General features: G+C 36.8%; 1 protein-coding gene across 1 annotated transcript; it reads left to right on the top strand.

Moving 5' to 3' along the window:
* The first annotated feature begins 1421 nt into the window (after positions 1–1421).
* On the top strand, positions 1422–15178 carry ivns1abpb (influenza virus NS1A binding protein b). Its single transcript, XM_073849222.1, has 15 exons — positions 1422–1556; positions 3696–3869; positions 4176–4296; positions 5544–5716; positions 5828–5903; positions 5985–6158; positions 7123–7248; positions 8011–8118; positions 8388–8505; positions 9791–10015; positions 10400–10521; positions 10603–10729; positions 10843–10974; positions 11070–11243; positions 14175–15178. Exons 3-15 carry the CDS (start codon positions 4186–4188, stop codon positions 14429–14431), a joined length of 1923 nt encoding a protein of 640 aa, XP_073705323.1. The 5' UTR covers positions 1422–1556; positions 3696–3869; positions 4176–4185; the 3' UTR covers positions 14432–15178.
* Positions 15179–17765: the final 2587 nt, after the last annotated feature.

Raw genomic sequence — 17765 nt, 5'->3', positions numbered from 1 at the left:
TAATGTAAATGTAAAACAAAAATAATAAAAACTTTACTCAAAGATTAAATTAAATTGTATTGTGTTTTAACATTAATTTATATTTAATTTAGTGATTCCTCTGTGTACCACTAGAGGGAGCTTGAGTACCAGTAGTGGTACCAGTACCACACTTTGAGAACCACTGCATTATACCGAAAATTTGCTGTCACGACCGAAACATGGGATGTTTTGTCAAAAATAATGTATACTGAATAATCAACTAGGGTGTTATGATAGTGTTTGGTTCAATGTATATTCAAACTAATGAATCCTTAAATTTCCTTAAAGTCAGTATGATCAACTTTTTGCCTTATACAAAGAAAATTTTGATTCAAAATACAACAAATCTCATAAATCACACTTAAGATATTGTTAAAATTGCAATTGTTTTTATTTACCTAATAAACGTTTTAATAAAAAAACAAAAAAGATATGTTTACAATGAAGATGTAAGCAAAATCTTAATAGGTCTTATTAAATTACATATTACATATTACATATTACTTTGTTTCGGTAGTGACAAATTTGGGGAGAGGACAAATATTCCAAAACTTTCTGAAAATACAATATGAGAATTAACTGCACATTTACTAGAAATGTGTACTTTGGATATTATACAGTTTGCATATACACAAAATTTGTGGGAAACTTTGAACCAATTCTGTAGAATAGCCCATATGTCAAGTCAAGTCAAGTCACCTTTATTTATATAGCGCCTTTTACAATACAGATTGTGTCAAAGCAACTGCACAGTATTTAAACAGCACAATAGTGTGTAAGTAACGCATTATTGTAACAATCAATTTTCAGTTAAAGGCAGTTCATCAATGAATTCAGTGATATCATCGTCAGTTCAGTTGTGTTTGTGTTGTGTCATTTATATCTCCTGAATCACACACACACACACACACACACACACATATATATATATATATATGTGTGTGTGTGTGTGTGTGTGTGTGTGTGTGTGTGTGTGTGTGTGTGTGTGTGTGTGTGTGTGTGTGTGTGTGTGTGATTCAGGAGATATAAATGACACAACAACACTATCATACAACCCCAAGCATTTGCTCCAGTTCCAAAGTGTGACACCTAAAATATTTATGTAGCCAGTGTCAGCACACATCTGTTCTGCATGAATGAACTGCACTGTGCTGTGGTTGCTGGCGGGCAAGAACTGGGCTGCTGTGATTAAACTGAATAATACCTGGTGACATACAGCCAGTCACACTCAGTGCATATTCACACAACCAACGCGTTTCTTTTCACACAGATTCTGTTACAATACAAGTCATCTTTTTAGAAACATTTACCGAACTTATAAAGTATCATATCACAAGCAAGTTAGAGACGAGCAGCTCCATTGTTTGCCCCTCCCATCATGGTGTAATACTGTCGTCATCAGTGACGCAGCATAGTTAAGCGCGCGCACTTCGGTGTCATTTGGTACATTTCGTTAACGGCGGTTCTTCGGATTGATAACTACTTCTTTCTAAATATAAATTATGTTCTTCATCCTAAACAGACGAAGGAAGTCGGTAAGAGATTTATCTTTGGTTGTGTTTGAAAATCAAAGCAGGTGGGTGTTAAAGTTAGTCGAGCTGGCGACGTGATCAGAAAATTCCTGTTTGTGTTGTAACAGTCAAGTGTTGTTTGAGGAAAAGCCATGCTTTAGTGGCTGTTTGCAGTTTTACCTTAACGTTTGTCCTACAGCTTGAATTTCGTCTGAGAATGAGTAATAACATTTTTTTTTTTCAGTTTTATGTCCAGATGACATACGGTTGTTTGAGTAAGACTCAGCTTCATCTCTGAAACAGACCGCTTCTCACAGATGAGATTAATACAACTTTAACCGTCCAGACCGTTTACTACTGTACAATGCGATGTCCGATTATCGTTAAAGAGGTAGTTAACTTAAAGATGAAAATGGAAGTAAAATTATTTTTTCTTTGGAACTGAATCAAAATGAGGGGTTAGAAACAACAACGACAGCCTCAGTCACCATTTACTTTAATTGTAAGGCAGAATGATGCAATGAAAGTGGTGACTGAGGCTGTCGTTCTGTCTAAAATCACATTTTCTTTCAGTTCCACAGAAGAATGAAAGTCATTTGGGTTCTGGAAACTTTTGGGTGAATAAATGACGCAGTTTTTGTTTCGTGTGAACCGACCGTTTAACAACACAGCTAGCTGTTTTAAGGTATTTCTAATTAATTGTTTACAAAAAAATACTGATACCTGAATAAGTATACAGTAAATGTATCTTGTTTTTGTCACGTGACCCGCTGAACCACTACAGACCTGATACGTGATGTTTATATTGCAGATTGTTGTTTTCAATTTACGATTGTGAGAGGTCACGTGTGTTTTTTTTCAGCGGTACTGGTTTAATCTAGAAAGAGCAGTTCCTCCTCGCGCTCCCGGTCGCGTGTGCTGTCTTGCGCGCCTTCAACAAACATCAAACCCGGAAATATATACAAAAAAAAGCTGTTCGCATTAACGGCTTTTTTTCTCCTAGATGCTTTTTTCTTACTTATGGACATTAAATGTACTGCATAAGGTTTAGAACACCAATTAGTGTTTTGTAAATAATGTTGCAATTGTTTATCCTTGCAGTTAAAGTTGTAGGAAGCAATAATATGAACCGGGCATATTGATATGGACCAAAAAATACAAGTTGGTGGCTACAGTTTCTGTAAATGAGGCTATTCAGGCTTCCCACAGTCTTGGAAAATCTAGAAATATCAGAGTGGTTTAATTGGGATTTTCCAGGCCTGGAAAAGACAGGGGTTTTTCTCTAATCAATACAGAACTTTCTAGTCAAATAGAGTTGTAAAATATTTATAGAAATCTAAAACTACAGAAAAACGTGAAAGTATTCAATGGTGAAAAGCTGTGTGAACACTGACTGGGTTAATATAATGTTTTGTTTTTTTGTGTCAATGTTTGTGCTGGGGTTGTTAATTTTTTCCAAAGAAGTCTCTTATGTTTAACAAGGCTGCCTTTGTTTGATCACAAATACAGTAAAAACAGTAATATTGTGGAATTATAAACATTTTAAACGGTTTTCTGTTTGAATATATTTTAAAGGGATAGTTCACCTAAAAATGAAATTTCTGTCATTAATTACTCGCCCCCATGTCGTTCCAAACCCGTAAGACCTTTGTTCATCTTTTGAACACAAATTAAGATATTTTTAATGAAATCTGAGAGCTTTCTGACCCTCCATAATCAGCAAGGGTCCTACTACGTTTAAGGTCCAGAAAGGTACCAAGAACATCAACAAAATAGAAAGAAGTATTCTCGTAGCTTCGTAAAGTTACGGTTGAACCACTGATGTCAAAGTTCTTGGCACCTTTCTGGGCCTTGAACGTGGAAGGACCTTTGCTGTCTGTGTAGGGTTAGACATTTCAACAAAAATAACTTAATTTGTGTTCTGAAGAACAACAAAGGTCTTACGGGTTTTTAACAACATTAGGGTGAGTAATTAATGACAGAATTTACAATTTTGTCCCCTTTAAATGTAGTTTATTTTTGTGATTTTTCCAGCAGTCATTACTGGAGTCTTCAGTGTTGCATAGTTCTTAAGAAATCATTCTTATATGCTGATTTGAACCTTATTTGCTAATTTTGAATTGTCATGGTTGTGTTAAATGCGTTTATCTTTCACTTCTTCAGGTCATCATGTGTAATCAAGGCGGTAGAACGTTTATACTTTAACCCACTGAGTGACATCAGACACGATCTGTCACGGGAGGTTTGAGCCACTGCCTCTTATCCAGAAACATCTGTGTGCGGTACCCTCTGCTAAAGTGCCTTAGAGCAAGACTGTTCTTCTGTTACACCTGTTTGGTAAGTGTGTCTACTTACCAGACATGCATGGAATCTGTGGGCATTTCTGAAGAATTTCAGAGAGCTTTTCACATCCCCACCTCCTTACATGTTCTTATTAAATATTTAGCTGTTTTTGAGGATGCATTCCTCAGCTCAATTTAACATATTTTACACTATACTTAAATCCATTTCACAGATATCCCGACAGTGTAATTGCAGAAACTGGGTACAAAATGCTATAGGTTCTGTGTGGGTCTTCTCATAAACGGTGTTTGAATACAAAGCGGTCGTTCTCATTTTGCTATGTTTGCTTGACTTTGATAGATCCATCAAAATGACTCCCAACGGATATTTAATATTTGAAGATGAGAGCTTCCTTGATTCTACTGTGGCCAAGATGAATGCTTTGCGTAAAAGTGGCCAGTTTTGTGACGTCAGGCTCCAGGTAAGACCTGTAATCTTTGTTTCATGAAAAAAAATAAACGTTTTTTTTTTTGTCTCGTATGCTCACTTAGGTACCATTTACTTGATTAAAAATACAGAAAAACAGGAATATTTTTAAATATTCTTACTGCTTTCTGTTTTAGTATATTTATTTCTGTGAAAGCAAAGCTGAATTTCCAGCAGCCGGTTTCAAAAAACATTTTCTATTATTATTATCATTGTGGAAAATGGTTATGCTGCTTATTTTTCTGGAAACCATACATTTTCTAGAATTTTGTGATAAATAGTGGGGTTAAAATACTGATTTTTTTTTTTTTTTAAATGCACTACCAGTCAAAAGTTTTTGATAAGATTTTTTAATGTTTTTATTTACTCATTTATTTTTTTAGAAGGTCTCTTGCTCACCAAGTCTGCATGTATTTAATCTAAAGCACAGCAAACAGTACAATTTTGAAGTATTTTACTATTTAAAATAACTGTTTTCTATTTGAATATATTTTAAAATGCATTTTCTTCCTGTGATTTCAAAGCTGAATTTTAAGCATCATTACTCCAGTCACATGATCCTTTAATAAATCATTCTAATATTCTAATTTGCTGCTTAAAAAAACCATTAAGCTAAAAACAGCTGAGTAGAATTTTTTTCAGGTTTCTTTCATGAATAGAAAGTTCAGAAAAACAGTGTTTATCTGAAATAGAAATCTTTTGTAACATTAAAAATGTTTTTATCAGTTTTGATCGATTTAAATCATACATCAAATGTACTTAACTGTTTTAAATGTTGATAATAATAAATTATCATTTGAAAATCAGCATTTTAGAATGATTTCTGAAGGATCATGTGACACTGAAGACTGGGGTAATGATGTTGAACATCTGACTTTGATCACAGGAATAAATTGATTTTTTTTGTATTCTATTTTGTATTCTATTGTGTTCCGATAGAAAGCAGTTATTTTAAATGGTAAAATTTTTTTTTTTTTTTTTGCTAAATTTTGAATCAAATAAATCCAGTCTTGGTGAAAAGAAGAGACTTCTTTAAAAATCATTAACAAACTTACTGTTCAAAAACTCCTGACTGGTAGTGTAAAAATGTTTTGTAACATTATAAATGTTTTTTTACAAGCACTTTTGATCAATTAAATCTGTCCTTGCTCAATAAATTATTCATTTCTTATTTGTTTGAACTGTAGATAAAGGTTTTCTGTAGCACAAATCTGTACTGACAACATACTTGTCCTTCTGCAGGTCTGTGGACATGAGCTGATGGCCCATAAGGCTGTGCTGGCCTGCTGCAGTCCTTATCTATTTGAGATTTTCAACAGTGACACTGAGCCACAGGGTGGGGTTTCACTAGTAAAATTCGATGACCTCAACCCTGATGCTATGGAGATCTTGCTCAACTATGCCTACACAGCCCAGTACATATATTTAACTTTACTTTTAAGTTTATTTACACATACTTAACTTTACACATTGATCATTTCAAGGACATACTGGTTTCATTTATTCCCATAATCTCTTGTTGACAGACTAAAGGCAGATAAAGACCTGGTTAGTGATGTGTATTCTGCAGCAAAGAAGCTTAAATTAGAGAGGGTCAAACAGGTATGTCCAGACATTTACATTGTAGTTCTCTCATTTATATATTACTGTATAGTCCCCTTATCTCCTGAATCCTGTTTGCAGATCTGTGGAGACTACCTACTATCAAAAATGGACTCCCAGAGTGCCATTTCATATCGCAACTTTGCCAGTAAAATGGCTGATGGCCGGCTTCTGGGCAAGACTGATGCGTTTATACAGGACCATCTTCAGGAGATCTCAGAACAGGATGACTTCCTCAAACTTCCTCGGCTCAAAGTATGTAAATATATATTATATAAAATATACACTACCAGTCAAAAGTTTTTGAGCAGTAAGATTTTTAATGTTTTTTTTTTTAAGCATTCTCTCACCTAGCCAGCATTTATTTGATCCAAAGTGCGGCAAAAAAACTGTAAAATTTGATATATTTTTACTATTTAAAATAACTGTAATCAATTTGAAAATATATTTAAAAGGTAGTTTATATTTGTGATCAAAGTTAAGTTTTCAGCATCATTACTCATTACATCATTATGCTGACTTGCTGCTCAAGAAACCGTTTTTATTAGTAGTATTATCAATATTTAAAATGGTTGACTTTTTTTTTTTTTTGTTCAGGATTCTTTGACGAATAGAAAGATCTATAGATTGGCCTTTATCTTAAATAAAAAAGGTTATACACATTATAACATTGGACACTATACCATTCAAAAGCTTGGAGTCAGTATAATTTTATTTATTTTTGAGGGGAAATGCATTAAAGAAATGAATACTTTTATTTAGCAAAGATGCTTTAAATAAATCAAAAGTGATGATAAAGACATTTATAATGTTACAAAAGATTTTCATTTCAGATAAAAGCTGCTCTTTTGAACTTTTTATTCATATGAGAAACCTGAGAAAAAAAATCTACTACTACTGTTTTTGAGCAGCAAATCAGAATATAATGATTTCCGAAGGATCATGTGACTAGAGTAATGATGAAGTTTTGAAATCACTGGAATAAATTGCATTTTAAAATATATTAAAATAGAAAATGGATGTTTTAAATTGCACAAATATTTAAAAATGTTACTGTTTTTGCAGTACATTGGATCAAATAAATGCAGGCTTGGTGCGCAAAAGAGATTTAATTTAAAACATTCGAAATTTACTGCTCAAATACTTTTGACTGGTAGTGTATATACACGTTATTTACATTTATTTTATTTTAATACCATGTGTAATTGTTTCTGTATAGCTGGAGGTTATGCTAGAGGACAACCTGAACTTGCCAGGTAATGGCAAACTGTACTCAAAAGTGATAAGCTGGGTGCAGCGCAGCTTGTGGAAGAACGGAGGTCCCCTGGAAAAACTAATGGAAGAGGTCAGTATTATGGCTTTTTCATTACCCATTCCTTTCACTTTGCTCAAATCTCCTAAACATCTAATCAGTGGTTTACCCAGAGTTCCCCACCTTCCCTGCTCCCCAGAGTTTTTGCCCTTAACCTTGTAAATTTTGCAGTACGTGCTCCTCAAAATACTGAAAAACTGGTTTTCCAGGTGAGCCGATGGTTAAGTCTGTTTTCCCCCCTTCTTTTTCTATCCCTGGACTGTATTGTCCTGAAATGTCTTTTGTAACTCAACAGTTTCTCCTCAGCAGGGCTTTCTGGACTATTATCAATCTGATTCTAATGGCTGCTCCTCCCCATTGATCTCCCCATTTCTTCTGTAGGTTTAGTAATGCACATCAACAGCAGATTTGTCCAGTCCTGAAGAAGAATGCAAGATCCCAACCATCAGTGGTACTAAGTCAACCTACCAAAAGCCATGTGCTCCCATCTGTGTGCACTGTTCCTGAGAGCCTTGCAACTTTTTTCCAATCCCACTGCGCTGCGCTCATTTGTTTAGATAGCTCTTTGACCCAAAGCGAAGTTACTTATAATAGGAATGATCTCTCCCTTCCAGCACTTTCCACAATCACAGTGACTGTAGACATGTGAAAGGTCACGGCTCCCTCAAGGTCCGGGCAGCACGCTGTTGTCAAGGACCTCCCTCATAGCACTGCTTCAAGGAACAAGGCAGAACATTGCTTTGTTCTTGTTATGGAAACACCCACATGGGTCTTGTTGGTGTTTTGTTGTTGCAGGTGCAAACGCTGTACTACTCAGCAGATCACAAATTGCATGATGGGAGCCTGCTTGAGGGGCAGGCCGAGGTCTGCAGCCCTGAGGATGACCACATCCAGTTTGTGCAGGTACCTGACTGGTTTTCAGTCCTCCCCTTACAGTGCGATGCATTGCATTGTCTTCTGTAGTATAGCATGGCTCCCATTTTAATAAGTTTCAAGTGGTGTGCACTTAAATGGAGTTAGATGTAGTTCTGTGCACTGTGGAAGACCCATTAAATGGTGGTATTGGCACTGGATGGAATGGGTTTAGACTTTGGCTCTAAGTCTGTATGCATGCAGTAGAGTTAGGGGATGAAGTTTGGGCAGGATTAGAGGTGCCTGGTTTGGTTTTGCAGAAGAAGCCTCCTCGAGAGAGAGACGAGATGAGCTCAGGTGCCTCTGGCAGCCTCTCTCCCTCCAACAGCCAGTTCAGCAAGCACGAATGGAAGTATATTGCATCAGAGAAAACCACCAGTAAGTCTACAGTGCTACATCTGACCAGCTTTTCACTTTCTGAATTTTTTTTTTCTTTATGTTTTAAAATGTTATGTGTTGTTTACAGTCAGTAATAATGATTTTCATATTAGTGTTTAAAACGGTTGTGGTTCATAATTTGTGTTAGTGGTGATTGTTTTTTTTTTTTTTTTTTTTTTTTTGTTTGTTTTGTTTTTTCCTTATCATAAAATGGCATTTATTTAACCTACGTTTCTTAGTAACATTTTATCTTTACCAAGTCCACTAAGTATGTTTAGGGTCCTTTGAATCCAGTCATAAAAATGAAATTTACAGTATAAAGTCATGTCACAAAAACTGTTGAATTTTGGATGAATACATTAGAAGTAGGTCAGGTAGGTACACTTAACGTGTGTCTGTGAATATTTAGACAAAATATGAATCCTGCCTGTTCTGCATGTCTCTGTGTGGATGAATGGCACAGGCACATGGTTGTTTATTACACATACTGAAGCATGCATGATGCTCACAATGTTTTCAGCCTCTGCTGCCTCAATATATAAGTACATTAACACATTCTCTAGAAAAAACTGTCAGCATATCATATACAGACAGAAACTTAAAGGTCCTCACAGCAACCTGTCAAAATAAAAGTTTGGTTTAACTTTAAGAAACTGTGTCAGAAATATATTACGTAATGTAATGATAGTACTACTATTTAAGGAAAATGGAAGTAAACAACACAGTATTTCTAAAAAAAAAAAAAAAAAAAAAAAATTACAACCATTAAAACAGAGTCTAGAAAAATTTAAATGAAATTCAGAATAATTAAAATGAAGGGGGGAAAACAATTACCAGACTTTATTTACTAGAAAACTGTAAGTACACAACAGGGTATTCCTGGATAAAAATAAAATAAAGTAAAATAATGGTCAATAAATCATTAAAATTAAATCTAAAAAAATTTGTAGAATTTGGTAGAAGTAAAACTGAATTTAAGAAAAAAATCTTTTCATAGGGCCCAATATGTTAGAATGAGTTCTGAAGGGTAATGTGAGACTGACTGGAGTAATGGCTGCTGAAAATTCAGTTTTTACATCACAGGAATAAATTACTATTTCAAATATATTTAAATAGAAAAGTTAACTTAGATATTACTGAGTAATATCTTTTCTTTTTTTTTACATTTAAAAATTAACATTTAGAACAGATTTCACTATCTGTCAAAAGTTTGGAATAAGTCTTGTGATTTATTTATTTAAATTGGATGTCAAGGGGCTAAGCCTTTCTGTCTGCTCTTTTCTAGACAACACTTACCTGTGTCTGGCTGTTCTGAGAGGTGTGCTGTGTGTGATCTCTCTGCATGGCCGCACCAGTCCTCATACATCCCCATCTGTTACACCATGTGCACTGAAGAGCCCGAGCTTTGAGGCTCAACCAGAAGATCTACAGGAGAAGCTGTTGAAGCCCATGCATTACGCTCGCTCAGGCCTGGGAACCGCAGAACTGGACAACAAGCTCATTGCTGCAGGTATAAAAGCCCAGAGACTGATAAAGTAGTCCTTAAAGGAAACTAAAGGGCTTAGTTATAGTAGAATGCAATAACTTGCATTTAGCCTTTAATTACAGGGTAGCGTCAATGTATTTAAAGTGCTTTTTTTTGTTTACATATTTAGTCATTTTTCCGTTTTTGCTGCTCTTGTTTTTACCCATTACCAGAGCAGAACACGCGTAGATGCCAAGTGTGCCTTGTAATATCATTCATGCAAATTTTGCAAAACAAACATTTGGAGTGTTTATAGTAGTGGAGCTGGGGAAAAACAAATACAAAATGAAAGCAACATGTGTAGCATGACATAAGATGGAAACAGGAGCTAGGTGTGCAAATCTGATGTAGGTATTGTTATCTGTCCAGGTGGCTATAACAGAGAAGAGTGCTTGAGGACTGTGGAGTGTTATGACCCAAAGAAGGACTGCTGGACTTTCATCGCTCCCATGCGCACTCCAAGAGCTCGCTTCCAGATGGCTGTGCTAATGGTAAAGACATAGTGTAATTTCCGATCCTAAAGCAGCTTTGGTGCATCTGCCATTAAAGCTAAATGAATGTTTTTCTCTAAGGGTGAGCTGTATGTGATGGGTGGCTCCAATGGACACTCAGATGAGCTGAGCTGTGGAGAAATGTATAACCCCAAGGCTGACGAGTGGATTCAGGTTCCTGAGCTCCGCACCAACCGCTGCAATGCAGGTAGGCAATGCTGTATTAAATTTGTGATTTAAACAAGCCTTTTCTTCAAGCAATATCACTAGTCCTAGTAGGGACATTAAAGGGGTGAATAATGTCTTTCTGTTTCTTTTTAGGTGTGTGCTCTTTGCAAAACAAGCTTTTTGTGGTGGGTGGATCTGATCCTTGTGGCCAAAAGGGCTTGAAGAATTGTGACTCCTTTGACCCAGTGACAAAAATGTGGACCAGTTGTGCACCGCTCAACATTAGTATGTCAATTAAATTTTATATTTTGTATTTTATCAGTTTTGTAAAACCCTAAATATGTGATTCACCATGTACATTGTTTCTTGTCTGTGTTTAGGGAGGCACCAGGCGGCAGTGTGCGAGCTAAATGGATTTGTGTACGTGATTGGTGGCGCTGAGTCCTGGAACTGCTTAAACTCAGTAGAGCGCTACAACCCGGCAAACAACACATGGACCTTGGTGGCCCCCATGAACGTGGCCCGTCGTGGAGCTGGTGTGGCTGTGTATGAAGGTAAAGGGAGACTGTGTTTAAAAAATAGTTCACCCAAAAAATACTGAAAATATAGCATTACATCACTTGCTCAACAATGCATCCTCTGGAGTGAATGGGTGCCATCAGAATGAGAGTCAGAACACAGGGTTTGTAAAAGGTGCTTAAAGGGGTCATCAGATGCCCATTTTCCACACACATCAATCTTTAGGGTCTTAATAAGTCTGTAATATACTTTGGTTAAAAATACTCAATAGTAATGTAAAAAAAACACCTTTTTACCTTGTTAAAACCAGCTCTGCAAAATATCAGCTAATTTTATTGCATGGGCCCTTTAAATGCAAATGAGCTCTGCTTACCCCTCTCTGCTGTGGGATTACCAGCTGTAATGTTTAGCTGCGTTTATCAGCGAAACTTGCCAACAAGCACATTATTAAGAAAGGCCATTTGCAAAGATGCATAAAAAAACCCTTATACTCACTTCTGCTGTGGGTGAATCTGCATCACGAATGATTCACACGAACATAGGCGCATATGTAGATCGGGATCTGCGCTTTCCTTTTAAAACCGAAAGTAACGTTAATTCTCTGTCTTCAGCGGCTCAGATGTCGGGAGTAAATGACTACTGCTGTGTTCATTATTACATCCAACAACAGAACACCTCAATCGCTCAATTAGAGTCTTCCTCTGCACTGAGTCGACACAATGGCGATCGTATTCGGACTGTTTCAGCTCGGTGAGGGCAGGTCTAAGGGAAGGCGCTCAACTCATGTCAATCAACTATGTGCTGTCAGAATGACAAGAAGCTGAGAATGACCTGATTTTAAAAAGAGGATATTACTTTTAAAGATTAAAAAAATACCACTGGGTGGATTTTATCATTGTAGGGTGGTTGTGTACACAAACTGCCAACACGCATTAATGTTCAAACAAAATGTAAAAGTTAGTTTTGCATCCGATGACCGCTTTAAAGTGCTTAAAGTATTCAAATTTGACTGTTTGAAATTTAAGGCCTTGAAATCCCTTGAAAATATTCATGAAGAGGTACTTGGAAAAGTCCTTGAGTCGTAAAACAAATTGACCTTTGCATCGCAAAATAATTCACTTTTTCAACATGCTCCAATCGGATTGCGTATTGTGAATCATCTGATTTCAGATCCGGACTTCAAATTGTGTATCGTGAATCAACTGATTTAGATTGGATCTTTGTGAATCATTTTTATTAATATTGGGAATTCAATTTGCGGAATGATTCGCATTCCACACTATGAGTCCTGATCTGAAATGATGATTTAGATTGGGACTTCGGAACGTGCTTGCAGATCTTTTGATTTAGATCAGAACTTTGCGTATCGCAAATAATTTGATTTAAGATCGAGACTTTGCAAATCATTCTGCAAATTGAATGATTTGCATTCTCCGCTCCAGGTCCTGATCTGAAATGATCGTTTGCAAATCATGTGATTTAGATCAGGGATTTCAAATCATGTATTACAAACCACTTGATGTTGACCAGGACTTCGGAGTGTGCTTGCAACTCATTTGATTCAGATCGGGACTTCGCGGATCATTCAATTCATGGAAGTCCCGATCTAAATACACACTCTGAGTTCTTATCTAAAATGATGGTTCACAAATAAATTTTTCAGATCGGGGATTCGGTGTGTGTGTTTGCAAATCAATTCGGGACTTTGGAGCACGTATCGCAAATCATTTGTTTCAGATCCAGATTTCAGATCTCAAACAGTGGAAAACATCAAACCCTAAGTGAGATCCCTGAAGTCCTTAAATCTAAAAAGTAGTGCTTGAAAAGTCCTTAAGTCTTGTGATTTCATTTTACAGTGTCTGTATGAACCGTCGAAACAGCTGATAAAACCATCACAATAATCCTCAAGTAACCCACATGACTCCAGTCATAAACTTTTTGTAATAAAAAAAAATCCATCAATAAAGCTAACTAACTAAAGCAAACTCGTGATTCTCTAGCAGAAAAACATATCAAATTAAGAGCCATTCATTTTTCAACATTGCTTGTATTGACTTTAAAAAGCATGTGTAGTGATGAGTGAAACTGAGCTTTTTAAAATTCAGTTAAACCATTGCATCACAAAATGATTCAGTTTCAACGCGCTCCAACCGGATAGTGAATTGCAAGTAATTTGATTCAGATCGGGACTTCAAATCACAAATCATGAACCATTTGATTTAGATTGGGACTTTGGAGTGTGCTGACGAATCATTTGATTTAGTTTAAAACTTTCTGTATAATCATTTGATTCAGATGGGGACTGCTTGAATCATTCCACAAAATTGATCGAAAATGAAAATGAAAATGAAATGTTTCAAAACGCTCCAATCGGATCGCTTATTGTGAATCATTTCATTTCAGATATGGACTTCAAATTGTGTATCGCGAATAGTTTTTGGCCAAAATATGAGCCCATAAGCCATAATAATGCTTCTTCCAGTGAAAAAGTTCACCAACATATTTGTTTTTGACCATTATTGCAACTTTTCTGTGCATATTTCTTTCCTGGTTGATATGAGATTACTATTTCACTGGAGAAAGCACAATTTTGGATAGGTGACTCAATTTTTTCCCAGACATAAAACACTTTACAAACACGCTTTTGCTTCACGAGATTGTGACGTTTTCATCAGCTGTTTGAACTCTCATTCAGACATTCACTACAGAAGATCCATTGAGTAATCCAGGAGATGTAATGCTAAATGTCTCCAAAAAAAGAAACTCATCTACATCTTGGATGGCCTGAGGGGACATTTTCAGCAAATTTAAATATTTGGGTGAACTATTTCCTTAATGGTGGAAAAATAGAAGGCCTGTAGATGGCTGTTTATTCTGAGAGGGTTCTAAAGTTTCACTGGTAGGAAAATAACTGAAACTTGTCACATTTAGGGTTCGCCTTTTAAGTAATTTCCATCTGTTTTCAGGAAAGCTGTTTGTGGTTGGAGGCTTTGATGGCTCTCACGCTCTGCGCTGTGTGGAGGTCTATGACCCAGCCAAGAACGAGTGGAGGATGCTGGGTAGCATGACATCAGCACGGAGCAACGCTGGGCTGGCTGTGCTGAACGGTGTTGTCTGTGCGGTCGGCGGCTTTGATGGGAATGAGTTTCTCAACACCATGGAGGTGTATGACCCAGAGAAGAATGAATGGAGCCCGTTTATAGAGGCATTAACTAAGAACTGAAGGGTGTCGGCATCTCTCCTGTCCTCAAACTGACATTGTGTTTAACTGATGTTCATCTGTTTAGGTGCAGAGGAGAGAAACTCTGATGGATGCTTGTATAAAGTTGCCAAAAGCAACATAAAGCCTTTGCATATTGCATAATTACTATGTAAATAGATTTTTCATTCTCTCTCTCTCCTTTTAGTTTTTTTTATTGCTATCAAAGCCTGAAGTGATATTTGAAGATGATATGGTTAATGTCATGAGAACAGGTTAATTAGACTTCTATATTGTGAACTGTGCTGAAAGCTCATGGCACAGTGCTTAGTTCATCATGAATGATTTGAAATTTGATTTGATGCCTTGCTTATTAAAGATGAGATCTTGAACATGAGATATATGTATAGAAGGAAAGTACTTAGATAAATCTCATCTTAAATGGAGCCATAGTGCTTCAGTGGGATTGTGTCTTTTGCCTTTTTATAGCATTTTTATACAATTTATGTAAGTGTCTAACATGTAAACCTGACAAGCATACATTCCAGTTGTGAATCAATCATCAAGCTGTAGGCTTGTTTTTATGAAGATGCTTATCTGTATCTACTTTATGCTAAAAAAGCCAATGATGATAATGCCACTTTTAACACCAATTAATGTTTCATCTCATTCATTTCTGTATTTAAAACTGTTAGATCTGATTTCCTAATGATTTTTTTTGTCTTTTGGTACAAAAAAGGTGCAAAAATTAATAAACCATTTAAACTTGGAGTAATTTGTGTGTCTCTCATCCAGCCGTTCAAAGATTTTGTGCTTTTTAAAAAATATTACTTTGGCTAGATTTAGCTTTGTTAATTTTTCTGAAGAGTAAAACATGCCTAATATCTCTCCATTAAAGGGATAGTTCACCCGAAAATGAAAAAGACCGTAAGACCTTCATTCATTTTCGGAACACAAATTAAGATACCTTTGAAATCCCAGAGCTTTCTGACCCTCTATAGAGAGCAGCGCAACTATCATGTTTACGGTCCAAAAGTTAGTAAGGATATTGATCAAATATTCCATGTGTTCTTCATTTTAAGAAGCTATGAGATTACTTTTTGTGCACAAATAAGAAATAAATATAGCTGCAAGCAGTGATTACCATGGTTCAAGTGTTTTAAGACATTTAAGCACATGAAAAAAGACAGTACATATTACTTAGCAAGCCTGTAACCACTTAAATGATTAAAAAAGCATTTTTTGCAATTGTTAATTTACCCAAGAAATCTGTTTTTTAGTTTATGACTGTTATAGCGCCAACTGTGGTCTGATCTCCCTCAAACTTAGTCGTATGTGCTCACCAGGTTTTGAGTTTTCATTTAGGCTTTATAGGCTTTTGGGTATATTTGAACAGGCGCCATTTCTAAATGATTCCGTTTTAGCTTCTCAAAGGGTAATTTTCTTTCTTTTTGATAATTATTGACCTAGAGAGTCCAGAGAATTGCACTGAAGTTTTTTTTCCAGATTAAGCAAAAAACCTAGTTCTTGTTCGCAAAAGTAGTTTTTTTACATTTAACATTTACTCAAGCATTTAGCAAACAGTTTGACTGACAGCAGTGGTTCTAGAGGCTAAGCTGTTTGGAAATAGGAGCTCTATCGTATGATAAGAATACTGTGCATATGTGTCATAAACTGCGCATTAGCCTATACAATCCTGTACGCCCTTGAAAAATGCGATATCTGCCTCAAACCGGCCCACCAAGTTTCGTTCCAATCAACCTCCGTTAATCTTGTCAAATAGGTGCTCAAAGTTCATCAGCCTATGGCGGCCATGATTTTTGAGATATGCAAATGTCCTTACAGACACTTGTGGCACTTTGGACCAAGACAGTGCCCATTTTTATGTTTTTTTCCCTCTTATAGCACCACCAAGAGGCCAAGCTCTGTGGCTTTTTTGTGTGTGTGACCTCAGCTTCAGCTCTTACATACCTGTTGTGAGTTTGGCGAAGATATCTCATTCCATTCAAAAGTTTTAGTAAGGGCAACCCTGCCCCTTTCGAACGTTTTGGCGTCCCTTTGTGACAGAGAATTCCCTGCTGAAAAAACCAGCTAAAACCAGCCTAGGGTGGTTGGCTGGTATTAGCTGGTTTAAGCTGGAAGTAGCTGGTTTTAGCTGGTCTCCCAGCCTGGCCAGGCTGGAAAAATGGCCAAAACCCCTCTAAAACCAGCCTGGCAACCAGCTATGACCAGCTAAAACCAGGCTGGTTGACCAGCTAAAACCAGCCAACCAGCCTAGGCTGGTTTTAGCTGTTTTTTTCACCAGGGTTGAAAGCTGTTTTTTTTTTTTTTTTGACGAATTCACTTTCCAGAGAATCTTCCTGGCGTTGGTTTGGTTCCGATTGGGCAAAAAAAACCTAGGACTACAGTACTTTGCAAAAGTAGGTTTTTCAAAAAATGCAAAATACCCCAAAATTTACAAATGAATCCGAAACTTGCATTTTGTCCGGCGTGAGCCAAGGATTCCACTGACATAAGACACGACAAACTGTTTAGCAGTTATATGTGCGATTTTGCACTTTTGATCACTGTAGCGCCCCCCCGTCAGGCCGATTGGGGTGAGCCTTGGTGACGTTGTCGCGGTGTGAGTACTACCATCCCTCCAAGTTTCAAGTCTCTATGACTTACATTTTGGTCTGCCTGATCAGTTTCACATGGAGATTGTTGATCCTTGGCCACCTTAACAATTACAATTTTTACAACACACTGCTTGAACCCCTAATGACGAATAAATATGACTGGAAAGGAAATGGAGATGTGTGGCTTAAATGTGTGGGAAAAGCTCAATGTTAAGATTGGTTATCATCATGTCAAAATCATCTCCATGCAGATTACATGCTGCATTAAGAGGATTATGTACAGGAGTAGTGGAGAGTACTATGCCCAGTGAAATTAGTGTAAAATGTTTTTTTTTTGGCAGTTGGCCTACAGGTCACAATGTCCAGACAGCCCCATTCATTTAAAAAAAAAAAAAAAAAAAAAAAAAACAGAACAGTCCTAGTTCCTGATATCTGTGTCTATGTTAGGACAGGCCACTCTAGGTAAATGGGTCAGTCAGTGTCATTGCTCCATGGTCCAGTTTTGCTGCTCACATGTCCACTGTTGGCGCTTTTGGCGGTGGACTGACTGATCTGCAGCTATGCAGCCCCATACGCAACAAACCTCGATGCACTGTGTATTCTGACACCTTTCCATTAGAACCAGCAACCAGCAACTTCTTGAGCAATTTGAGCAACAGAAGCTCAGTTGTTGGATCGGACTACATGGGCCAGCCTTCACTCCAACATGTGCATCAGAGCCTTACCGCCCATGACATTGT

Source organism: Garra rufa, chromosome 10 (assembly GCF_049309525.1).
Source record: "Garra rufa chromosome 10, GarRuf1.0, whole genome shotgun sequence".
Taxonomy (NCBI): domain Eukaryota; kingdom Metazoa; phylum Chordata; class Actinopteri; order Cypriniformes; family Cyprinidae; genus Garra; species Garra rufa.
The sequence above is the reverse complement of the archived record's forward strand: the minus strand, read 5'-3'. Positions and strand labels throughout refer to the sequence as shown.